The sequence below is a fragment of the Primulina eburnea genome, chromosome 6 (assembly GCF_022965805.1).
Source record: "Primulina eburnea isolate SZY01 chromosome 6, ASM2296580v1, whole genome shotgun sequence".
Classification (NCBI taxonomy): Eukaryota; Viridiplantae; Streptophyta; class Magnoliopsida; order Lamiales; family Gesneriaceae; genus Primulina; species Primulina eburnea.
This window is the reverse complement of record NC_133106.1, coordinates 35,185,941-35,210,354: the sequence shown is the minus strand read 5'-3', so window position 1 is coordinate 35,210,354 and position 24,414 is coordinate 35,185,941. Positions and strand designations below refer to the sequence as shown.

At 32.2% G+C, this 24,414-nt stretch overlaps 4 protein-coding genes across 14 annotated transcripts in view; 3 read left to right on the top strand and 1 right to left on the bottom strand.

Annotated features, from left to right (window-relative positions):
• The window catches only part of LOC140834686 (transcription initiation factor TFIID subunit 6-like), a 36,378-nt gene that overhangs the window by 7,339 nt on the left and 4,625 nt on the right, over positions 1-24,414 (bottom strand). Inside the window, exons 1-2 of one of the 3 annotated variants that reach the window (XM_073199746.1) lie at positions 2,754-2,806; positions 2,615-2,676 (exon numbers count right to left, since the gene is read on the bottom strand). The exons of the other annotated variants lie outside the window; for them this stretch is intronic. The gene's annotated coding sequence lies outside the window, so the exon portion shown is untranslated. Of the gene's footprint in view, positions 1-2,614; positions 2,677-2,753; positions 2,807-24,414 lie in introns of those variants that run through there. 3 annotated transcript variants of the gene reach the window in all.
• Positions 8,936-12,184, top strand: LOC140834684 (glutamyl-tRNA(Gln) amidotransferase subunit C, chloroplastic/mitochondrial-like). 4 transcript variants are annotated; one of them, XM_073199741.1, is made up of 8 exons: positions 8,936-9,274; positions 9,608-9,702; positions 10,091-10,290; positions 10,389-10,429; positions 11,112-11,167; positions 11,544-11,595; positions 11,681-11,775; positions 11,921-12,184. In XM_073199741.1, the coding sequence occupies exons 3-7, from the start codon at positions 10,099-10,101 to the stop codon at positions 11,754-11,756; spliced, it is 417 nt and encodes a 138-aa protein (XP_073055842.1). In that variant the 5' UTR covers positions 8,936-9,274; positions 9,608-9,702; positions 10,091-10,098; the 3' UTR covers positions 11,757-11,775; positions 11,921-12,184. The 4 variants fall into 4 exon arrangements, with proteins under 4 accessions (XP_073055842.1, XP_073055844.1, XP_073055841.1 ...); XM_073199743.1 differs by having other exon boundaries at positions 8,939-9,274; positions 10,110-10,290; XM_073199740.1 differs by lacking the exon at positions 8,936-9,274 and having other exon boundaries at positions 9,505-9,702.
• LOC140834683 (glutamyl-tRNA(Gln) amidotransferase subunit C, chloroplastic/mitochondrial-like) lies at positions 13,509-18,432 on the top strand. Of its 6 annotated transcripts, none has more exons than XM_073199734.1 (9): positions 13,509-13,743; positions 15,408-15,523; positions 15,645-15,947; positions 16,336-16,535; positions 16,635-16,675; positions 17,360-17,415; positions 17,792-17,843; positions 17,929-18,023; positions 18,169-18,432. In XM_073199734.1, exons 3-8 carry the CDS (start codon positions 15,707-15,709, stop codon positions 18,002-18,004), a joined length of 666 nt encoding a protein of 221 aa, XP_073055835.1. In that variant the 5' UTR covers positions 13,509-13,743; positions 15,408-15,523; positions 15,645-15,706; the 3' UTR covers positions 18,005-18,023; positions 18,169-18,432. The 6 variants fall into 6 exon arrangements, with proteins under 6 accessions (XP_073055835.1, XP_073055836.1, XP_073055837.1 ...); XM_073199735.1 differs by having other exon boundaries at positions 17,929-18,035; XM_073199736.1 differs by having other exon boundaries at positions 13,518-13,743; positions 15,853-15,947.
• On the top strand, positions 19,769-23,718 carry LOC140834688 (eukaryotic initiation factor 4A-2). Its single transcript, XM_073199749.1, has 5 exons — positions 19,769-19,985; positions 20,865-20,934; positions 21,047-21,153; positions 21,451-21,881; positions 21,957-23,718. Exons 2-5 carry the CDS (start codon positions 20,867-20,869, stop codon positions 22,590-22,592), a joined length of 1,242 nt encoding a protein of 413 aa, XP_073055850.1. The 5' UTR covers positions 19,769-19,985; positions 20,865-20,866; the 3' UTR covers positions 22,593-23,718.

The window sequence follows — 24,414 nt, the reverse complement described above, 5'->3', positions numbered from 1 at the left end:
CTGTTTGAATTTATACATGGTCTCTAAAGAAAAACTGACTATAAAATCTATTTTCGATCAAATCGAAACACAGCGGAAGCGATTACATAATTTCATAAATTAAAATCGAACGTATGAATATAAATAACTGATGAATTTAAACAAAACTATTTACTAGAAGACTAAACTCTTGTAGTTTTTTCTCCTTTTTGTAAATCCAATATGCGTAGAAACCACATCATTCCAATACGATCCTTCCTATCGACGGGAGTGTGTGGGCACTCAAAAAATTCAAATGCTAGAAATCAATTTTTTATTTTGTTCTCTACTTTATTTTCAACTCATGAAAAAGTAGAGAAAAAGTTGTTTTTTCCAAGAAACCGCCTAGTATCCTATTTATATTAATTCAAAACCAAGCGTCCAAATTAATTCCAATTGGGACTTTGAAAATCGACCATATCATCTAGAATAGTGCCAAGATTTGATTTGGTTTGAATATTATATTTTATGCTTTTTAAAACTATTTTTAAAAGTCGTAAGATTTCTAAAATCTTATCAAAATAAATTAGATTCTTATTCTAACTTATTTAGATGTTAAATAATATCTAAATTTTATTCACAATAAATTAAAGATATTAAATAAGATTTCTAGGATTTTATCAAAAATATTTAAATTTTATTCACAATAAATTAAAGATATTAAATAGGATAATCTTATCAAAATAAGTTAGAATAATATTCTAACTTATTTTAGAATAATATTCTAACTTATTTTCAGATAACAAATAATATGTTCATAATAAATTAAAGATATCAACATATTTTGAATATTATCATAATAATACAAATCTATAATTATCTCATAATTATATTTTAATATAATTAATTATATTTATCTCCAAGCATTTGAGGTTATGGAAACAATTTTTCATGAGATTTTTAAATTACATTTCTATCTAGTCATTAATTTGGAAAGGTGTATCGGGGAACATGGACTCATAATTAGAAGCTCCAATAAATTGGATAAATAATTAAATTCTTTAATTAATTTATCTAATTTATTAATTCGCTAATTACTCCACTAAAAATATGGAATTGCACTCTTTTTCATTATGAAATATTTTACTCTACAAAATCGAGTAGTTCATTGATATAATCATTACATATGGATTAATCTTCCATAGACAATTCGTAACTGAAGCTAGGAATTCTTCGTTTACCTCTTCAATTACTTCTTATCCTCATTTACCATTAATTCGCTACTGAGTGGTTCAATTTATAACTTGATTATAAATAAGTTTTTGGCCCATCACTCAGTTCCAGAATTAAAAAAGTAGGGAATCGTCTTTCTACTTCTCGCAAGAAAGAATGGATTCCATGTCTGTGAATTCATATTCCCAACCATTCATTTCAAATATAAATCTAAAATGCAAGTATTAAAAATGAGCAATCGCAAACTTTAAACAATCAAATTAAGAATCATATTGAAATGAACATGAATTTATAATCAATTTAAGATGAAGATTTGTCCATATATGATCATCTTTATGTTTTAATTTGAATTTTATAGTAACAACAGAATTTATTATGAAATGACTAATTAAATCGGTCCAAGTCGTACATAATTACATTATATATAAATGCCCTTATCCAGATATCTCAACATCGACAATCCGGATAAGAGATCACTTTCATAATGTTAATGGGCCGCATCATTGATGATTAATTAAAGATCCATACTTTAATTAATGAGTGAGTCTCATGTGAGACCGTCTCACGGATCCTAATAAGTGAGACGGGTCAACCCTACCGATATTCATAATAAAAAGTAATACTCTTAACATAAAAAGTAATACTTTTTCATGAATGACCCAAATAAGAGATCTGTCTCACAAATACGACCCGTGTGACCGTTTCACGCAAGTTTTTGCCTTAATTAATTCATCAACGACTTAATTTAAGTTTATTATCCATAATTTTGATCCTCTTGTATATATAACTCTTACATATACTAAAATTATTATTACATCCAATAAACTAGGGATTTTGCTACGATATTCATGACAATAACATTTTCATGCAAACATGTTCCATCATAAATCTCACTTTCATTAATAAAAAAATAAAAAAAAATTCTTATTTCAATTCTTTAAGGGCACTATCTTCAATAGGGCACTATCTTCAACAGAGACAACTCTCATAGCAACGGTTTATTAAATAAAACCGTCGTTATTTAGCGACGGTTCCAACTTAACCGTCGCTCAAAAAAGCGACGGTTATTTGAACACGGTCGCTATAGAAAGCGACCGTTTTTATATTACCGTCGCTTAATATAGCGACGGTTATTAAAAACCCGTCGCTATAAAAAGCGATGGTTGTACAAAACCGTCGCCATAAAAAGCGACGGTTTTTAAATTACCGTCGCTTAATATAGCTACGGTATACGTAAAACCGTCGCAATATTAATCTCCGGTTTTTTAAAAAAACTGCCGCTTAATATAGCGACGGTATGTAACAAAAGTACACCTATAATAAATTTAAGTAAAAATTAATGTATTAAATTTACACAAATAAAATAATACCTAAAAATTAAATCATGTATTAAATTTTCTATACATAAAAAAAATATTAAAACCTGATTTTGCGCGAAGATATAGCTGCTTCCACGTGACGCTGAAAATCGCACGAGTTGCAAATCTACAAAAAAAATACGAAATAGTTAGTACAAAATAAAAAACCGAAACTTCGAAAAATTTATAGAGTTTGGTTTTCACCAGAGATAGGTGAAAATCGCTCAAGAAAATTGTTCGAGTATCTCGGTATAAATAGAATCATAGCGACGGTCTAAGTTAAAACCGTTGCTAGTCGCGACGGAAAAACTTATCCCCGTCGCTAGTAGCGACGGCGATTCCATAAACCGTCGCCGATGGAGATCGGCGACGGTTTTTACAAAACAGTCGCCGATGTGGTTCGGCGACGGTTTATACTAAACTGTCGCTATATATTAGGATGGTTTGTTATTGTCCCCGTTTACTGCGACGGGTTGGTGGGGTTAACCGTGGCTATATAAAGCGACAGGTTTTTAGTAAACCGTCGCTTGGTTTAAGTAGCAACGGTTTAGTAAAACGCGTCGCAATATATTACGACGGTTAACTAAACCGTGTCTAAAATTGCGACGGTTTTTCAAAAAACCGTGGCCAAAAAAGCGACGGTTGTTTTTAAACCGTGGCTTAAAAAACGACGGTTTTGTGTATACCGTCCCCTGTTTTTATTAGCGACGGGTTATTCAAGCCGTCGCAAAATATTGCGACGGTTTTTATAAACAGTCGCAATATATTACGATGGTTTATTAAATCGTGGCTAAAAAACGACGGTTTATAGTAAACCGTGGCTAAAAAAGCGACGGATTTTATTAAACCGTCGCTTATTTTATTTTGCGACGGTGTTTTAAAAAACCGTCGCTATATGGCGACGATTAGAAAAAATCGTCGCAAAATATGCGACGGTTAACGTAAAAACTGTCGCTAAGTCTTCCGTTTTTTTGTAGTGACTCCTTTCTGCTTGGAAACGGAGCAATGACATTGCCATTTTTTGTTTGTTCTATCCTTACAATTTTCAATATAATGTCCAATTTTCTTGAAATTCGAACAAATTTTTTAAATTAATGATGGTTTAACAAAGTTAAATTGCCCCTATGGAACATTGGTTTACCAATTACCGAATCAATTATACTCAAAATCTTATGTGATGCTTCTTATCCTCCCCTCTTTAAACAAGAAACATCTCGAAAAAAATTTCAGTATCTAACCCGCACAAAGTAAGGCCCCCATTCAGAAAACACACGTAAAAATTAATGAGATAAATAACTTTTTTTTTGGTAGCAAATTTTAAGCAATCTTGAATAAATTATCCCAAAATTAGAGTACTGTATATTAAATATATTTTTGAATGTACGAAAAAAACAAAAGTATATTTATTCACTATTTCAGCACAACTGCTTGCAAGAGAATTGAAAGTTTTGCTATTTTTTAAAAGAGTGAGTCTCATGTGAGACCGTCTCACGGGTCATAATCCGTGAGACGGGTCAACCCTACCCATATTCACAATAAAAAGTAATACTCTTAGTATAAAAAGTAATACTTTTTCATGGGTGATCCAAATAAGAGATCCGTCTCACAAATACGACCCGTGAGACCGTCTCACACAAGTTTTTGCCTTTTTAAAATGGGAAGAAAAATAGATAACAATTTTCAATAACTTTAGATTGATATATATGTTCGATTATTAATTTTCATAAATGGGCATTTATGCATTTTTAAATATATGGAGACAACTAATATCTAATGTTATATTATATCTTATAGAATATTATCATGTACTAAATAACTAAAAAATGGGTCAACATTCCATTTAACGGGGTCGAAGGGTTTAATCCAGAGCCATGACCGAAACCGCCCTGAGGCGATCCGATTACGGTTTACGGGTATAAAACCCATCGACCCAAAGGGTCATATTATTTTTGAAAAAAATTTATAAAATTAAAATGAACTGAACGTTGTGCAAACAATGTCCTCTGTGTTGCAATTATTTGAGATGACAATTTTGAAATTTAAGGGCTTGACTTCTCATTGTCCCACAAATAAATTTTAGCGAAAGATAAATGATTGCACTTCTATAAAATAAGAAATATATCCCTTAAATTGTTATTTTTTTATTTCACACTTCTACATGTTAATTGAAATATTTAAAGAATGAAGGATTTATCTTTTTTCAATTTTTTTAAATTAAAATTAGTCGAACCGGATTTAAAACCAGTAGTTAACCGGACCTGAACTCGAATAGTTGGTTCCGGGAACCGAATTGTAATCGGTCACGAGCAGGCCAGTTACGGGCATGGCCGTCTACCTTGAAGTTTGTATTTTTTTTGTTTTTTGGTTCTATAAGCATTTGGATTTAGTTTTTAGTTTAGTAAGTTGAGCTGTATTTTTGTCTTTTTTATAGAATACTCAATATTATCATTGTGTCAGGCACGTCAATATTTATTAATGTCACATTAGCATCTCGATTCAGATTAACACTCACACAAAAAAAAAAAAAAAATTAATTTACAATATCAAAAAAACATGTTTAAATACTTAAAAGATCAAAGCCGAAAAAAAAAATCATATATTCAAAATCCAGGATTGGCACAAACATATCCTCGATAAAATTCCCAATCAGATATACAAATGGGTAGCGGAGCCACCATGATCCTGCTGCGATCTTTGCTGCTGCCACCACCGCTTTCCAGTCCAAGGAAAAGCTCATTTCGAGGGTGTTGGTGCAAAATAAGCGATTTTAAAATAGTTAAGCATAATAACTAAATGAAGAATTTATGATTTTATATCTACATTTTGTACTCTGGGGGGCGTTTGGTTTGGGTGATAAAGTGGGTTTATTTTTTTTAACCCATCTTATCACTCGTTTGGTACGCGTGATTATTTAACCAAGTGAATCCCTCCTATGAATGATTAGGTTATATTAGATAGGTTAAAATAATACCTCATCACCCCTAGAATTATTTATCCTACTCTTAATACATCATATTTTTTCATTTTTACCCTTCTCCTATATCCAAACTTACCACCACTTCCCTCCACCGACCGCCGATCGCCGCCGACCCTTCCGGCCGACCGTCGCCGCGATTCCGACCGACCGACCGCCGTCGCGATTCCGGCCGACCACCGCGATTCCGTCCAACGTCGCCGGACCACCGCCGGTCGTCGTCGGAGTAAAGAAAAACAAAATAAAGACAAGGACAATTGCGTCATTTCATCAAAAAATTCAAAATTATCTCATACTTAAAAATCATATCAAACATACTACTATTTTATATCATATATTACATTTCTATCACAATCATTTTTTTATCATTTACATACTAATCATTAGTTTATCTTATCCTTCCAACCAAACGTACCCTGAATGTTTGGCGTGGGTGATAAGTAGATGATAGATTGTTAAATTCATGTTTGTCTCATTTTTATGGGTCCAATTATTCAAGAAGCCCGTGTAAAAAAACATACTTGGTTGAAAAGACTTCCTTTTGTTTTAGGGCGGATTGACAATCTATTTCCTAAAATATAACATAAATTACAAATTTACCCATGAAAGAATCGACGAGAGAGATCTAGAATTTTAGATCTGCTCTCGTGATTAGGAGGTTCGGAAGACTGACGGTCCATACTCTGCTGGCCCGTAATCCATTGTTGTTGAGGGTAAAACATATATGCTTCATTATATAAAGAGGTCGGGTTTATCTACCTGTACGTTTTTTGAGCTTCTGCAACTGCTGCTAATTTTTATAATTTTGGTTGGCATGTTGTGGCTCTGGTTTTAGGAAATCAAAAGATTGTTTGGTATGAGGATTGTGGTGGCAAGCGTTTGATTTTTTGCTGATTAATTTATGAAATTTCATTTTTTTTTCTTGCATGAAATTATTTGGAACGTCTTTGAAAATTATTAGAGGTAGAACGCATCGTGCTCTTTGTTCCTTGTATGTTTTCCAGGATTCAAGGATTGTGATTCATCTAACTTTTCTGTGTTTTGAGAATTGTGTTCATTCTCTTTCAAAAGTATCATGTGTTGTAGACTTCCCTCTACGTTTTCCGATTTGGGTTGCAGGTGTTTTTCCCTCGATCGTTCAATAATTTTTTTAAAAAAAATCATGTTATTGAGCATTAACTTAGTTCAAGAATCTAAATTTTATCAATTAGTTGATATATAAATTGAATTGAAATGTATGAGTTTTGTATGTTTGATTTGGATTTTATTCTTTGATGGTTAATATTTTTTTATTTATTTGCACACACATCACATAAATAATTATTAACATGATTTTTTTTAACATGATAAAGTGGGTTTATTTTTTTTAACCCATCTTATCACTCGTTTGGTACGCGTGATTATTTAACCAAGTGAATCCCTCCTATGAATGATTAGGTTATATTAGATAAGTTAAAATAATACCTCATCACCCCTAGAATTATTTATCCTACTCTTAATACATCATATTTTTTCATTTTTACCCTTCTCCTATATCCAAACTTACCACCACTTCCCTCCACCGACCGCCGATCGCCGCCGACCCTTCCGGCTGACCGCCGCCGCGATTCCGACCGACCGACCGCCGTCGCGATTCCGGCCGGCCACCGCGATTCCGTCCAACATCGTCGGACCACCGCCGGTCGTCGTCGGAGTAAAGAAAAACAAAATAAAGACAAGGACAATTGCGTCATTTCATCAAAAAAATCAAAATTATCTCATACTTAAAAATCATATCAAACATACTACTATTTTATATCATATATTACATTTCTATCACAATCATTTTTTTTATCATTTACATACTAATCATTAGTTTATCTTATCCTTCTAACCAAACGTACCCTGAATGTTTGGCGTGGGTGATAAGTAGATGATAGATTGTTAAATTCATGTTTGTCTCATTTTTATGGGTCCAATTATTCAAGAAGCCCGTGTAAAAAAACATACTTGGTTGAAAAGACTTCCTTTTGTTTTAGGGCGGATTGACAATCTATTTCCTAAAATATAACATAAATTACAAATTTACCCATGAAAGAATCGACGGGAGAGATCTAGAATTTTAGATCTGCTCTCGTGATTAGGAGGTTCGGAAGAATGACGGTCCATACTCTGCTGGCCCGTAATCCATTGTTGTTGAGGGTAAAACATATATGCTTCATTATATAAAGAGGTCGGGTTTATCTACCTGTACGTTTTTTGAGCTTCTGCAACTGCTGCTAATTTTTATAATTTTGGTTGGCATGTTGTGGCTCTGGTTTTAGGAAATCAAAAGATTGTTTGGTATGAGGATTGTGGTGGCAAGCGTTTGATTTTTTGCTGATTAATTTATGAAATTTCATTTTTTTTTTCTTGCATGAAATTATTTGGAACGTCTTTGAAAATTATTAGAGGTAGAACGCATCGTGCTCTTTGTTCCTTGTATGTTTTCCAGGATTCAAGGATTGTGATTCATCTAACTTTTCTGTGTTTTGAGAATTGTGTTCATTCTCTTTCAAAAGTATCATGTGTTGTAGACTTCCCTCTACGTTTTCCGATTTGGGTTGCAGGTGTTTTTCCCTCGATCGTTCAATAATTTTTTTAAAAAAAATCATGTTATTGAGCATTAACTTAGTTCAAGAATCTAAATTTTATCAATTAGTTGATATATAAATTGAATTGAAATTTATGAGTTTTGTAGGTTTGATTTGGATTTTATTCTTTGATGGTTAATATTTTTTTATTTATTTGCACACACATCACATAAATAATTTCATCAAACTAAATAAAATTTAAAAAAATATAGAAAAAATAATTAGAAATCATTATTAAAAATGAGATAAAAAGAAAAATCATATTAATTTTTATTGAAAAATAAATTATCAGATAAATACAAAATCTATAATTTAAAATTTTATAAAATATTTATTTATTAACAGCTAAACATATGATTTTCAAAACACTGCTACAAATATCATTTTATATACCAAATTGTCATCAATGCTAGTTTAGGGTATTTTTATCTCAACAACAAAAAATGTAAAATGTATCATACTCATTAAAATCTTACAAAACAAAACATACTTGTATCACAACACATTATATATCTTTACCTTGAGTTTTGTCATCAATCTAATTAGTTATCATATCCTACACACCAAATAGAGCCTAATAATTTTTATATTCTCAATTGGATTGCAATTATTAAAATATTTTTATTTTACTCAAATTTCATATTTTAAAACAAGTCATGGATAAAACATCGAAAATTTTGGTATTATATAACTCTTTCGTTCAGGGAATTTATTTCAAAACTAATGTTTTATTTTTTTATTATACTAAATAATTTTTTTAGCTACGTTTTTGTTCAGAACCATAATAGTAAGTATTATCAACTTTTGTATTTTCTATATATAATTTTTTTAAAAAAAATAATCGAATTTTCTGGTTATGTCCCTGTTTCCAAGAATTATTATATATTTTATAATTCTAAAAATTTAAAAGCCTTAATTAAAACCCCTATAAGTCTACCATATGTCATCGAATGTGGGTAGAAAATATTTGCACTTTAATGGGCCAAATAGTAATCAATATTCCATCTTGGGCCCATTTAACAGCCCAAAGTTATGAACGACACAATATCTGGGCCCGTGGACGTGCTTGTGCTCGGGGAAACTGTAGAATGTTAATGAGATTCTTCTACCTGGCACTACCGTCACTTTTTTTTCAACGGGTAAGATCTTATTATATATAAATTTAAAAAAAAATGAGTTTTATATATGTATGGGCAAATCTTGACCATCTATTGCCCATATATATATATATGACTCGTTTTTTTTTTTTTTTTTGAAATTGTAGGTACGATAAGATCATTGAAATGAAGTGAGAGCTCATTAACCAATTTACAATATCAAAAACTCATGGTTAAATACTTACCTTTTAAAAAAATAAATAGAGGTGTGTGGTCCGAAGGACAGAGTAATTCTGGAATTTCAAAACTTAAATCCATATCGCCAACGATATCAGTGTCCTACTTTACTTTTCCTCCGCCGCTTCGCATTTGCAGTGTAATTCATTCAACTCCCGGCGTATATCCATACCGGAAGTTTGGGGAACAAATCGGCGCGAGAACCAAATTTGATAGAGCTCGTTCAATTATCGGTTCGTTAATTTCCCCCAGATCTTTGTTTTGTATCAGACTTTTCACTACTATTGCTACTTGATTTTGTTGGGTTTGGGTTTTTCCTGCTTTTGGTTTCGTTACACGATCTTCTATTATTGCTCTGGTAGTACATAGTAGGGCGATTATTTTCGATAAACGAGTGACATTCGTTCTATGAAGGCAAACATACTATATTACCTTTTAACCGGAGGAATTGATTCAAATGTGTTGAGAAGTATATGGTTTGGATGGATGGATTTGATTTTATCCGAATAAATAAGTTGAATTTTCTTGATTAAATTTTTATAATACAAATGCAATCATATATTCAAAATCCACAATTGGCACAAACATATCCTTGAAGAAGTTGATGAAATTCCCAATCAGATATACAAATGGTTAGCAGAGCCACCATGATCCTGCTGCGATTTTCGCTGCTGCCACCACCCCTTTCCAGTCTAAGGAAAAGCTCATTTTCCAGGGTGTTGGTGCAACAGAAGCGATTTTATGCTGTGAAATCGAGTCTCGAGCTGCCGGACGTTCAGCGCTTAGCTGAAACAGCTCGTATTTCCCTCACTCCCCAGCAAGTACATATTACACTATGTTCTCTTTTGTATGACTGTTTTATTTTTTTATAGTTATAATTCTCGTTATTTTTTTTCCCATTTCTTTAATTACTTCGTAGGTCGAAGAATTTGAACCCAAAATTCAGCAAGTGGTGGAATGGTATCCTGTTTTCTCTCTACACACAAGCACGCACAGGCATTTCCATTATGAATATCTATATTTGTGCATGCGATTAAAAGTTTGATTGATGTTTGTGTTTATCACAATATCGAGAGTAAGCCATTGAACAGAGAAGAGAAAATAACTTCCATTGATCTCCAGAATTTTTACAGAATGGATTATGTAAAACTTGCTCTATGAAATGAATGGTGTTGAACCTTATATACCGATATACGTGTGATAATGAGCTATGTGTGTGTATTCTATGGCAATATGTGCTAATTGATATACAAATTTTCAATAGTGTTTAGGTTTCTTCCTTGGTGTGATTGCTAATAGTGAAAAAGTTTAACCATATTAATAAAAATGTTCGTGTTAAAATGTATTCTCACTGTTTTTCAAAATTTCAATTAAACAGCTAGTGGTAAAAGATGGGAAGTTCAAAGATTTATCATTCTAACCTCCTGACGTCATTTTTCTTGTTGTAGTTGTCGAGTAATATGTGCCATGTGGGTTGTTAATATATTTCTATGCCACTCTTGGTGATTTATAGATCCTTTTATTACATGATCTTATGTGTGTTTTTGCGATCTATGGCAATTACTTTACAAGAGTTTGTCACACAATGTAGGCATGCGATTTTTTATAGACTTATTTATCTTCTAATATACATGTGAAACAGGTTTGGGCAACTTCAGGCTGTTGACCTTGAGAGTATTGAACCGGCCTTGAGAGCAGGTACTTGGAACACTGAAGTTTAACTTTATAATGTTTATAATGTGACCTTACTAGCAGAGATACAATTACGACTTCTCTGTATTGGATGTGATTTCCTCCATAACCCTTTATATACAATACGGATTTTTGTGGAAAATAGAGTGCGTGGTTGTCATCTCTCTTGCTCAATTCAAATTTGCATACTACTGGTGCGGTAGTGTGTTTGTGAACTCGGTTTCTTTTATTTATAGATACTTCCTGTTCAGCTTCTAATGGATGTTGATACATAATAAAATACTATTTCTTTGTTAATTCTATGAATGAGATTGCCGTGAACTTTCATAGAATGTGGACCATGTTAATCTGCCTTTGATTTTGTCCTCTCTTGGATACACAGATACTGAAGGTGACAATTTACGAAATGATGCTCCTGAAATATTTGATAATAGGTATTCAAAGCACATATATTTGTCCTCCATACTTCGTGAATAGAGATATATCTCATGTAAAAATAAACTTCAATTTTTTTTACAGGGATGCTATAATAGCTGCTGTACCAACATTCGAAGATTCTTATATCAAAGTTCCTAAAGTCTTGAACAAGGAGTGATGGTTATGATACCAGTCAGATAATTTCTTTTGTTAGTTAATTTTCAATCTTGCAAACCAAATATAGTATTTAAATACGTGTGTAATTTCCTTGCTGCAAAATTTTATTACGTTATCGTTTCTCCAAGCTTTTATTAGCATGGATGCAAAATTTTCTTTTTGCAGCAACTGAGAAGATCACTTGGGCATCTTCTCTTGTGGCAAATGGTTTAAGGATTTCCTTAGTGATTGGTGAGTGTTATTTGGATTAAACTTTGTATTGATTTTTGCCTGTGGGCATGATTAAAATTTTTGTGTTGTTACAAATTCAAGAATAGAGAGTCCACCCTTGTAGGCTGTAGCTATACATGTTAAATATGTTTCTTGAAGTTAGGTGTGGTATGTTTTCACTCGGGAAATAATTAATTGGAATTCCGCAAATTCATTCAATGATTTAGCTTGTATCAACATTCAAACATGGTATAGTTCAAACAAAACAATAATGAGTGTGGCTTCAAAAAAAAAAGAAAAAAATGAAGTTGGTTTGGATAAATGCAGAATGTTTTTGTGGTGGTTATATTTTTTATTGCAATCTTTAATGAAATTATCCCAAAATTGTAAGAATGTATATCAAATGTATAATTTGAATATAATAAAACAAATAATTATATTTTTATAACTATTTTAGCACAATTTCTTGTTAAAAAAATTGGAAGTTGTGTGATTGTAAAAATTCAAAAAAATTATAATTACTTTTTATTACATCTAACATGTAAATCACGTCAATCAAGTTCTTAACTTTTTTTAGGACTGATCATATCTTATCAACCGAAATATTTAACAAATTTTTTTATTTAAATAATTAAATTTCTCCTCATTAACAATTCTTTCATTTGTATAATAATTTTACAAGTAAAAATAATAAATAAATAAAATAAAACGATAAAAACACAATATAAATCTTAAACTAATTTATCCAATTATCTTATATTTTTCTCCCTTATTTCCAAATATGTTCTCTCGTTGATATTATCTTTAAATTTGTATATTCTATTTTTTAAAGTGCTAACGTTTTAATTTTTTTTACTATCTTATTTCAATTATTTTTATGAAAACTAGTGAATTACTAATTTATATTGAAAACGTTCACGAGTTTGAAATCATAAAAATTCGAACACAATTTAAAATAGTCAAGCATAATAAAGAAATGAATAATTTATGATTTTACATATACATTTTGTACTCTAATTTTTTTATTCCCAATTAAATTGCAATTATTAAAATATTTTTATTTTACTCAAACTTGATATTGTAAAACAAGTCATGGATAAAACATCGAAAATTTTGTATTATATAACTCTTTTGTTCGGGTAATTTATTTCAAAACTAAAGTTTTATTTTTTATTATACTAAATAAATTTTTTAATTACTTTTTTGTTCAGAACCATAATAGTAAGTATTATCAAATTTTATATTTTCCCTAAATAATTATTTTTTAAAAAATAATCGAATTTTCTGGCTACCTCCCCTGTTTCCAAAAATTGTTAGATATTATATAATTCTGAAAATTTAAAAGCCTTAATTAAAGTAAACCCCCTACTAGTCTACCATATGTCATCGAATGTGAGGAGAAAATATTTGCACTCTTAATGGGCCAAATAGTAATCAATATTCCACTTTGGGCCCATTTTCACAGCCCAAAGTTAAGAACGACACAATATCTGGGCCCGTGGAGTGCTTGTGATCCTGGAAAACTGGAGAATCAAAGAGCAGTGGCAAATCTGGAATTTCAACACTCAATCCCAATCCCTTGCGATAGCACTAACCTACTTTTCCTCGGCCTTTTAGCATTTGCAGTGCTCATTCCACTACTAAACTCCGCGGCGTAGATCCGAGGAGTTTTGAGATCAAATCGGCACAAGAAGCAAATTTGATAGAGCTCGTTCAATCAATCGGTTCTGTAGTTTCAATCAGATCTTTGTTCGTATCACACTTTTCACTGCTATCAGGTTAATATTAATGTTTTTTGGTGTTTTTAAACATGTGATGATTGTTGTATAGTTGATGTTGAATGATCGTACGTGAAACTTGAAATTTTATCCTGTGTTATTATTTTCCGTTGTGAACGTGGACGATTAAGTTTTTGCATCGTTTGTTGGAGATCTGTATGGTTATACTTTTATTATTGGATTGACTATCAGAACAGTAGACATGTGTTTCCCTTTCTCTTCTGCTATTTTGTTTTGTTTTTACGTGATATGGCTTTCTTTTTTCAGTATTACTACTGTTTTTTGTGGGTTTGCCATGCGACAGAACTTACGGCTGAAAAAGTTGCGAACTTTTAAAATCTAAGTGTATCTCATTCGATGTTTTGTCCCAAAGCTCATTTTTCCCTTGTTTTGCGCATGTTTTAGTTAGGTTCTTTTTTTTTTCTCCTCGTAATTAATATATCTTCTTGGGTGTTACTATTATCGAGTGATGTGGTTTGATGGATTGGAAAAAAAATACCTTTATGACGTATTTTTTGAAGTTGTGGATTGTATACTCTTTTTGGGTGATTTGAACGAAAGATCAACTCCTTTTGTTTTTCTGCCTTCAGGGGCTCTTATTCGTTTTGGGTTGCAGGTGTTTTTCCCTCGATCGTTCAATAATTTTTTTAAAAAAAATCATGTTATTGAGCATTAACTTAGTTCAAGAATCTAAATTTTATCAATTAGTTGATATATAAATTGAATTGAAATTTATGAGTTTTGTAGGTTTGATTTGGATTTTATTCTTTGATGGTTAATATTTTTTTATTTATTTGCACACACATCACATAAATAATTTCATCAAACTAAATAAAATTTAAAAAAATATAGAAAAAATAATTAGAAATAATTATTAAAAATGAGATAAAAAGAAAAATCATATTAATTTTTATTGAAAAATAAATTATTAGATAAATACAAAATCTATAATTTAAAATTTTATAAAATATTTATTTATTAACAGCTAAACATATGATTTTTAAAACACTGCTACAAATATCATTTTATATACCAAATTGTCATCAATGCTAGTTTAGAGTCTTTTTATCTCAACAACAAAAAATGTAAAATGTATCATACTCATTAAAATCTTACAAAACAAAACATACTTGTATCACAACACATTATATATCTTTTTACCTTGAGTTTTGTCATCAATCTAATTAGTTATCATATCCTACACACCAATTAGAGCCTAATAATTTTTATATTCTCAATTGGATTGCAATTATTAAAATACTTTTATTTTACTCAAATTTCATATTTTAAAACAAGTCATGGATAAAACATCGAAAATTTTGGTATTATATAACTCTTTCGTTCAGGGAATTTATTTCAAAACTAATGTTTTATTTTTTTATTATACTAAATAATTTTTTTAGCTACGTTTTTGTTCAGAACCATAATAGTAAGTATTATCAACTTTTGTATTTTCTATATATAATTTTTTTAAAAAAATAATCGAATTTTCTGGTTATGTCCCTGTTTCCAAGAATTATTATATATTTTATAATTCTAAAAATTTAAAAGCCTTAATTAAAACCCCTATAAGTCTACCATATGTCATCGAATGTGGGTAGAAAATATTTGCACTTTAATGGGCCAAATAGTAATCAATATTCCATCTTGGGCCCATTTAACAGCCCAAAGTTATGAACGACACAATATCTGGGCCCGTGGACGTGCTTGTGCTCGGGGAAACTGGAGAATGTTAATGAGATTCTTCTACCTGGCACTACCGTCACTTTTTTTTCAACGGGTAAGATCTTATTATATATAAATTTTAAAAAAAAATGAGTTTTATATATGTATGGGCAAATCTTGACCATCTATTGCCCATATATATATATGACTCGTTTTTTTTTTTTTTGAAATTGTAGGTACGATAAGATCATTGAAATGAAGTGAGAGCTCATTAACCAATTTACAATATCAAAAACTCATGGTTAAATACTTACCTTTTAAAAAAATAAATAGAGGTGTGTGGTCCGAAGGACAGAGTAATTCTGGAATTTCAACACTTAAATCCATATCGCCAACGATATCAGTGTCCTACTTTACTTTTCCTCCGCCGCTTCGCATTTGCAGTGTAATTCATTCAACTCCCGGCGTATATCCATATCGGAAGTTTGGGGAACAAATCGGCGCGAGAACCAAATTTGATAGAGCTCGTTCAATTATCGGTTCGTTAATTTCCCCCAGATCTTTGTTTTGTATCAGACTTTTCACTACTATTGCTACTTGATTTTGTTGGGTTTGGTTTTTTCCTGCTTTTGGTTTCGTTACACGATCTTCTATTATTGCTCTGGTAGTACATAGTAGGGCGATTATTTTCGATAAACGAGTGACATTCGTTCTATGAAGGCAAACATACTATATTACCTTTTAACCGGAGGAATTGATTCAAATGTGTTGAGAAGTATATGGTTTGGATGGATGGATTTGATTTTATCCGAATAAATAAGTTGAATTTTCTTGATTAAATTTTTATAATACAAATGCAATCATATATTCAAAATCCACAATTGGCACAAACATATCCTTGAAGAAGTTGATGAAATTCCCAATCAGATATACAAATGGTTAGCAGAGCCACCATGATCCTGCTGCGATCTTCGCTGCTGCCACCACCCCTTTCCAGTCTAAGGAAAAGCTCATTTTCCAGGGTGTTGGTGCAACAGAAGCGATTTTATGCTGTGAAATCGAGTCTCGAGCTGCCGGACGTTCAGCGCTTAGCTGAAACAGCTCGTATTTCCCTCACTCCCCAGCAAGTACATATTACACTATGTTCTCCTTTTGTATGAGCGTTTTCTTTTTTTATAGTTATAATTCTCGTTATTTTTTTTCCCATTTCTTTAATTACTTCGTAGGTCGAAGAATTTGAACCCAAAATTCAGCAAGTGGTGGAATGGTATCCTGTTTTCTCTCTACACACAAGCACGCACAGGCATTTCCATTATGAATATCTATATTTGTGCATGCGATTAAAAGTTTGATTGATGTTTGTGTTTATCACAATATCGAGAGTAAGCCATTGAACAGAGAAGAGAAAATAACTTCCATTGATCTCCAGAATTTTTACAGGAATGGATTATGTAAAACTTGCTCTATGAAATGAATGGTGTTGAACCTTATATACCGATATACGTGTGATAATGAGCTATGTGTGTGTATTCTATGGCAATATGTGCTAATTGATATACAAATTTCCTAATAGTGTTTAGGTTTCTTCCTTGGTGTGATTGCTAATAGTGAAAAAGTTTAACCATATTAATAAAAATGTTCGTGTTAAAATGTATTCTCACTGTTTTTCAAAATTTCAATTAAACAGCTAGTGGTAAAAGATGGGAAGTTCAAAGATTTATCATTCTAACCTCCTGACGTCATTTTTCTTGTTGTAGTTGTCGAGTAATATGTGCCATGTGGGTTGTTAATATATTTCTATGCCACTCTTGGTGATTTATAGATCCTTTTATTACATGATCTTATGTGTGTTTTTGCGATCTATGGCAATTACTTTACAAGAGTTTGTCACACAATGTAGGCATGCGATTTTTTATAGACTTATTTATCTTCTAATATACATGTGAAACAGGTTTGGGCAACTTCAGGCTGTTGACCTTGAGAGTATTGAACCGGCCTTGAGAGCAGGTACTTGGAACACTGAAGTTTAACTTTATAATGTTTATAATGTGACCTTACTAGCAGAGATACAATTACGACTTCTCTGTATTGGATGTGATTTCCTCCATAACCCTTTATATACAATACGGATTTTTGTGGAAAATAGAGTGTGTGGTTGTCATCTCTCTTGCTCAATTCAAATTTGCATACTACTGGTGCGGTAGTGTGTTTGTGAACTCGGTTTCTTTTATTTATAGATACTTCCTGTGCAGCTTCTAATGGATGTTGATACATAATAAAATACTATTTCTTTGTTAATTCTATGAATGAGATTGCCGTGAACTTTCATAGAATGTGGACCATGTTAATCTGCCTTTGATTTTGTCCTCTCTTGGATACACAGATACTGAAGGTGACAATTTACGAAATGATGCTCCTGAAATATTTGATAATAGGTATTCAAAGCACATATATTTGTCCTCCATACTTCGTGAATAGAGATATATCTCATGTAAAAATAAACTTCAATTTTTTTTACAGGGATGCTATAATAGCTGCTGTACCAACATTCGAAGATTCTTATATCAAAGTTCCTAAAGTCTTGAACAAGGAGTGATGGTTATGATACCAGTCAGATAATTTCTTTTGTTAGTTAATTTTTCATCTTGCAAACCAAATATAGTATTTAAATACGTGTGTAATTTCCTTGCTGCAAAATTTTATTACGTTATCGTTTCTCCAAGCTTTTATTAGCATGGATGCAAAATTTTCTTTTTGCAGCAACTGAGAAGATCACTTGGGCATCTTCTCTTGTGGCAAATGGTTTAAGGATTTCCTTAGTGATTGGTGAGTGTTATTTGGATTAAACTTTGTATTGATTTTTGCCTGTGGGCATGATTAAAATTTTTGTGTTGTTACAAATTCAAGAATAGAGAGTCCACCCTTGTAGGCTGTAGCTATACATGTTAAATATGGTTCTTGAAGTTAGGTGTGGTATGTTTTCACTCGGGAAATAATTAATTGGAATTCCGCAAATTCATTCAATGGTTTAGCTTGTATCAACATTCAAACATGGTATAGTTCAAACAAAACAATAATGATTGTGGCTTCAAAAAAAAAAGAAAAAAATGAAGTTGGTTTGGATAAATGCAGAATGTTTTTGTGGTGGTTATATTTTTTATTGCAATCTTTAATGAAATTATCCCAAAATTGTAAGAATGTATATCAAATGTATAATTTGAATATAATAAAACAAATAATTATATTTTTATAACTATTTTAGCACAATTTCTTGTTAAAAAAATTGGAAGTTGTGTGATTGTAAAAATTCAAAAAAATTATAATTACTTTTTATTACATCTAACATGTAAATCACGTCAATCAAGTTCTTAACTTTTTTTAGGGACTGATCATATCTTATCAACCGAAATATTTAACAAATTTTTTTATTTAAATAATTAAATTTCTCCTCATTAACAATTCTTTCATTTGTATAATAATTTTACAAGTAAAAATAATAAATAAATAAAATAAAACGATAAAAACACAATATAAATCTTAAACTAATTTATCCAATTATCTTATATTTTTCTCCCTTATTTCCAAATATGTTCTCTCGTTGATATTATCTTTAAATTTGTATATTCTATTTTTTAAAGTGCTAACGTTTTAATTTTTTTTACTATCTTATTTCAATTATTTTTATGAAAACTAGTGAATTACTAATTTATATTGAAAACGTTCACGAGTTTGAAATCATAAAAATTCGAACACAATTTAAAATAGTCAAGCATAATAAAGAAATGAATAATTTATGATTTTATATATACATTTTGTACTCTAATTTTTTTATTCCCAATTAAATTGCAATTATTAAAATATTTTTATTTTACTCAAACTTGATATTGTAAAACAAGTCATGGATAAAACATCGAAAATTTTGTATTATATAACTCTTTTGTTCGGGTAATTTATTTCAAAACTAAAGTTTTATTTTTTATTATACTAAATAAATTTTTTAATTACTTTTTTGTTCAGAACCATAATAGTAGTTATTATCAAATTTTATATTTTCCCTAAATAATTATTTTTTAAAAATAATCGAATTTTCTGGCTACCTCCCCGTTTCCAAAAATTGTTAGATATTATATAATTCTGAAAATTTAAAAGCCTTAATTAAAACCCCTACTAGTCTACCATATGTCATCGAATGTGAGGAGAAAATATTTGCACTCTTAATGGGCCAAATAGTAATCAATATTCCACTTTGGGCCCATTTTCACAGCCCAAAGTTAAGAACGACACAATATCTGGGCCCGTGGAGTGCTTGTGATCCTGGAAAACTGGAGAATCAAAGAGCAGTGGCAAATCTGGAATTTCAACACTCAATCCCAATCCCTTGCGATAGCACTAACCTACTTTTCCTCGGCCTTTTAGCATTTGCAGTGCTCATTCCACTACTAAACTCCGCGGCGTAGATCCGAGGAGTTTTGAGATCAAATCGGCACAAGAAGCAAATTTGATAGAGCTCGTTCAATCAATCGGTTCTGTAGTTTCAATCAGATCTTTGTTCGTATCACACTTTTCACTGCTATCAGGTTAATATTAATGTTTTTTGGTGTTTTTAAACATGTGATGATTGTTGTATAGTTGATGTTGAATGATCGTACGTGAAACTTGAAATTTTATCCTGTGTTATTATTTTCCGTTGTGAACGTGGACGATTAAGTTTTTGCATCGTTTGTTGGAGATCTGTATGGTTATACTTTTATTATTGGATTGACTATCAGAACAGTAGACATGTGTTTCCCTTTCTCTTCTGCTATTTTGTTTTGTTTTTACGTGATATGGCTTTCTTTTTTCAGTATTACTGTTTTTTGTGGGTTTGCCATGCGACAGAACTTACGGCTGAAAAAGTTGCGAACTTTTAAAATCTAAGTGTATCTCATTCGATGTTTTGTCCCAAAGCTCATTTTTCCCTTGTTTTGCGCATGTTTTAGTTAGGTTCTTTTTTTTTTCTCCTCGTAATTAATATATCTTCTTGGGTGTTACTATTATCGAGTGATGTGGTTTGATGGATTGGAAAAAAAATACCTTTATGACGTATTTTTTGAAGTTGTGGATTGTATACTCTTTTTGGGTGATTTGAACGAAAGATCAACTCCTTTTGTTTTTCTGCCTTCAGGGGCTCTTATTCGTTTTGGTTTTCTCAGCGTTGGTAGAGATTGCGCGATATTTTTTGGTAATGTTAGCATAATTGAAACTACATTTACGTCCAGGTCCAGGGACATCGCGCATTGCTCCTTTGTTTAAACAATGTTTGGTTTTGAAAATTTTCCGTACGTGTGAAAGATATCATCAGACTGTCTTATAGTGTTTCTGACTACTTTTCTGTCATGTCCCATAATTATATGGACTGTTTACTACTTTACTTCTTTGCTTTTTAATGTACTAATCATATATTTCTATTTCTGCAGTCATGGCTGGAACGGCACCTGAAGGTTCTCAATTTGATGCTCGCCAGTATGATACAAAGATGAATGAGTTGTATGTATTCTTATTGCAACTTTCTGCTTGCTAATCTATGACTAAATAAGTTAATCAGTAAGCTGTTACTAAAATTTGGGCCTTTTCTGATCATCTGAGTTTGTTGGCCCAGGCTTGGAGCTGATGGTGAGGAATTTTTCACCAGTTATGATGAGGTGTATGACAGCTTTGATTCTATGGGCTTGCAGGAAAATCTTCTTAGGGGCATCTATGCTTATGGTAAACGTGGATAAATAATATGTTGATTACTTCTCTTCTGACTTTTCTAACTATAAGCTTTATATTTTAAGGTCATTTCTTTTTTCGAGAATCTTAACTTAATTCCTTGCTGTAAATTTTATCGTCAAGATTTTGTTATTTCAGTTTTCATTGAGCGCATGCACTTGCTACAACTTACCAAGTGTTTCTGTCTTCTCATTTTGGGTTGTCTAGTAATTTGATAGTTTTGTTAATCTCATGCTTTTCCTTTTCGAGATTTTCCAGGAAAATGAGAGGTTCATTTGTATCTACTTGCAGGTTTTGAGAAGCCCTCTGCTATTCAACAAAGAGGTATTGTTCCCTTTTGCAAGGGGCTTGACGTGATTCAACAGGCTCAATCTGGAACTGGGAAGACTGCAACCTTCTGCTCTGGAATTTTGCAGCAGCTCGACTATAATATAGTCGAATGCCAGGCCTTGGTTCTGGCACCTACCCGTGAGCTTGCTCAGCAAATTGAGAAGGTCATGCGAGCGCTAGGTGATTATCTTGGTGTTAAGGTTCATGCTTGTGTTGGAGGTACCAGCGTTCGTGAAGATCAGAGAATTCTTTCTAGTGGGGTTCATGTCGTGGTTGGTACTCCTGGACGAGTTTTTGACATGTTGAGAAGGCAATCACTACGGCCTGATTACATTAAAATGTTTGTTTTGGATGAAGCTGATGAAATGCTTTCACGAGGTTTTAAGGATCAGGTAACTCTTAATTTTTTTTCCCAAGTACCATGAATGCAAAGTTATTAATCTAATGAGACTGATCCACTCTTTCAGATATATGATATCTTCCAGTTGCTGCCACCTAAGATCCAAGTTGGCGTATTCTCGGCTACTATGCCACCAGAAGCTCTTGAAATAACAAGAAAGTTCATGAATAAGCCCGTACGTATTCTTGTCAAACGTGACGAGTTAACCCTTGAGGGTATAAAGCAGTTTTATGTTAATGTTGACAAGGATGAGTGGAAACTGGAAACTCTCTGCGACCTTTACGAGACTTTGGCCATCACTCAGAGTGTCATCTTTGTCAACACCAGGCGTAAGGTTGACTGGCTTACTGACAAAATGCGCAGCCGTGATCATACTGTATCTGCTACCCATGGTGACATGGACCAGAACACAAGAGATATCATCATGAGAGAATTCAGGTCAGGTTCATCTCGTGTTCTTATCACCACCGATCTCTTGGCTCGTGGTATTGATGTGCAGCAAGTGTCTCTCGTTATCAACTATGATTTGCCGACTCAGCCTGAGAATTACCTGCATCGTATTGGCCGAAGCGGAAGATTTGGGAGGAAGGGTGTTGCTATTAACTTTGTCACTAGAGATGATGAAAGAATGCTTTTCGATATACAAAAGTTCTACAATGTTGTGATCGAGGAGCTTCCCGCCAATGTCGCCGATCTCCTCTAAGAAGTTTTTGTTTCACAAGAGGTTTTTTTTAATGTTTCCTTTCACTACAAAAAAACGGAAGACTTAGCGACGGTTTTTACGTTAACCGTCGCATATTTTGCGACGGTTTCTTCTAACCGTCGTCATGTAGCGACGGTTTTCTAAAACACCGTCGCAAAATAAAAGAAGCGACGGTTTAATAAAATCCGTCGCTTGTTTAGCCACGGTTAAATAAACACCGTCGCTTTTTTAGCCACGGTTTACTATAAACCGTCACTTTTTTAGCCACGATTTAATAAACCATCGTAATATATTGCTGACTGTTTATAAAAACCGTCGCAATATGTTGCGATGGTTTGAATAAACCGTCGCTATTAAAAACAGGCGACGGTATACGCAAAACCGTCGTCTTTTAAGCCACGGTTTAAAAACAACCGTCGCTTTTTTGGCCACGGTTTTTTGAAAAACCGTCGCAATTTTAGACACGGTTTAGTTAACCGTCGTAATATATTGCGACGTGTTTTACTAAACCGTTGCTACTTAAACCAAGCGACGGTTTACTAAAACCCGTCGCTTTATATAGCGACGGTTTTACGTATACCGTCGCTATATTAAGCGACGGCAATTTAAAAACCGTCGCTTTTTATGGCGACGGTTTTGTACAACCATCGCTTTTTATAGCGACGGGTTTTTAATAACCTTCGCTATATTAAGCGACGGTAATATAAAAACGGTCGCTTTCTAAAGCGACCGTGTTCAAATAACCGTCGCTTTTTGAGCGACGGTTAAGTTGGAACCGTCGCTAAATAACGACGGTCTTATTTAAATAAACCGTCGCTGCTATGAAGCGACGTGTGTTCAGAAATCGTCGCTTTGAGAAGGCGACGCTCACTTCAGTGTCGGTTTTTCAAACCGTCGCTTTACCAGCAAATTTTTTTTTTTGTAGTGTTTTATATTTTGTAGGATGGTTTAATGTGTAATAGACTTAATTAAGTTTGAAGCTTTGAGTCCCTTGATTTGCAGGGGGGTCTCTCTCCTCCCAATTTGGTTGGCTGGTTCATGAACTTTTTTCTTGTATTGTAATTATCCAAAACTACTGCAGATTTTGGAGTTTCTTAAGCTTTATTGAGTCTAATTTTATTTGTTATGTTCGCCTCACAATTGTTACCTATTTATCATCTTGTGTCTTTCTTGCCTGAAATTATTGTCAGATCACTGATGTAATAATTTGATGCCACGATATATCAAGTAAATAAGAAATATTTCCAATGGTTAACAAATTTATAAGATTCTCCCTCTAAATTTGTGTGTCTGAATCTCTTTTTGTACTTGTGGCTTCATATAAATCACAAGGTATTGGAGATTTGCTACCACGTTTTAATTTATGTAATATATTTTTCTTTTGGTAGGATCATTGGCTTTTGGACTTATCCTAAGGCCAAAAAACATTATCAAATCTAATAATGTTTTCTGCCGTTGCATTTTAGTAGGTTGGTTGGTGTAACTTCCTTTTATCCACATTTTCCTCTTACCAGATTCATCTGAATACACAAAAAAAAAAAAAAAAAAAAAAAAGCAGACCATCGATTTCATGATATTTTTAACTAATTTTCTCCTCCACATGATAAAAGGCACCTTGGCTGCTGTTTTAATACTCGTCAACTAATGTTGCTTTCGAGGCCATTTTATTTATTTGTTTAAATTTCGTTGTCGGATTGTACGGCTCTTTCTTCATAATAAATAATAATTGCAATAGTGAAGCCTTGGAATCAATAATTTGACAAAAATTTGTTTGATTTTGTAATACATATATTTTTTTTGAGTTATCCATGAAAAAAAAATT

Bases quoted from the DNA above. Each gene is read 5' to 3' on its own strand.
- LOC140834683 (XM_073199734.1), top strand. From the start codon at position 15,707: ATGGTTAAATACTTACCTTTTAAAAAAATAAATAGAGGTGTGTGGTCC. The intron at 16,536-16,634 runs GTACATATTACA...ATTACTTCGTAG, and splicing joins TTTCCCTCACTCCCCAGCAA to GTCGAAGAATTTGAACCCAA. The intron at 17,844-17,928 runs GTATTCAAAGCA...TTTTTTTTACAG, and splicing joins CCTGAAATATTTGATAATAG to GGATGCTATAATAGCTGCTG.
- LOC140834688 (XM_073199749.1), top strand. From the start codon at position 20,867: ATGGCTGGAACGGCACCTGAAGGTTCTCAATTTGATGCTCGCCAGTAT. The intron at 21,154-21,450 runs GTAAACGTGGAT...ATCTACTTGCAG, and splicing joins TAGGGGCATCTATGCTTATG to GTTTTGAGAAGCCCTCTGCT. The intron at 21,882-21,956 runs GTAACTCTTAAT...CCACTCTTTCAG, and splicing joins CACGAGGTTTTAAGGATCAG to ATATATGATATCTTCCAGTT.
- LOC140834684 (XM_073199741.1), top strand. From the start codon at position 10,099: ATGGTTAGCAGAGCCACCATGATCCTGCTGCGATTTTCGCTGCTGCCA. The intron at 10,291-10,388 runs GTACATATTACA...ATTACTTCGTAG, and splicing joins TTTCCCTCACTCCCCAGCAA to GTCGAAGAATTTGAACCCAA. The intron at 11,596-11,680 runs GTATTCAAAGCA...TTTTTTTTACAG, and splicing joins CCTGAAATATTTGATAATAG to GGATGCTATAATAGCTGCTG.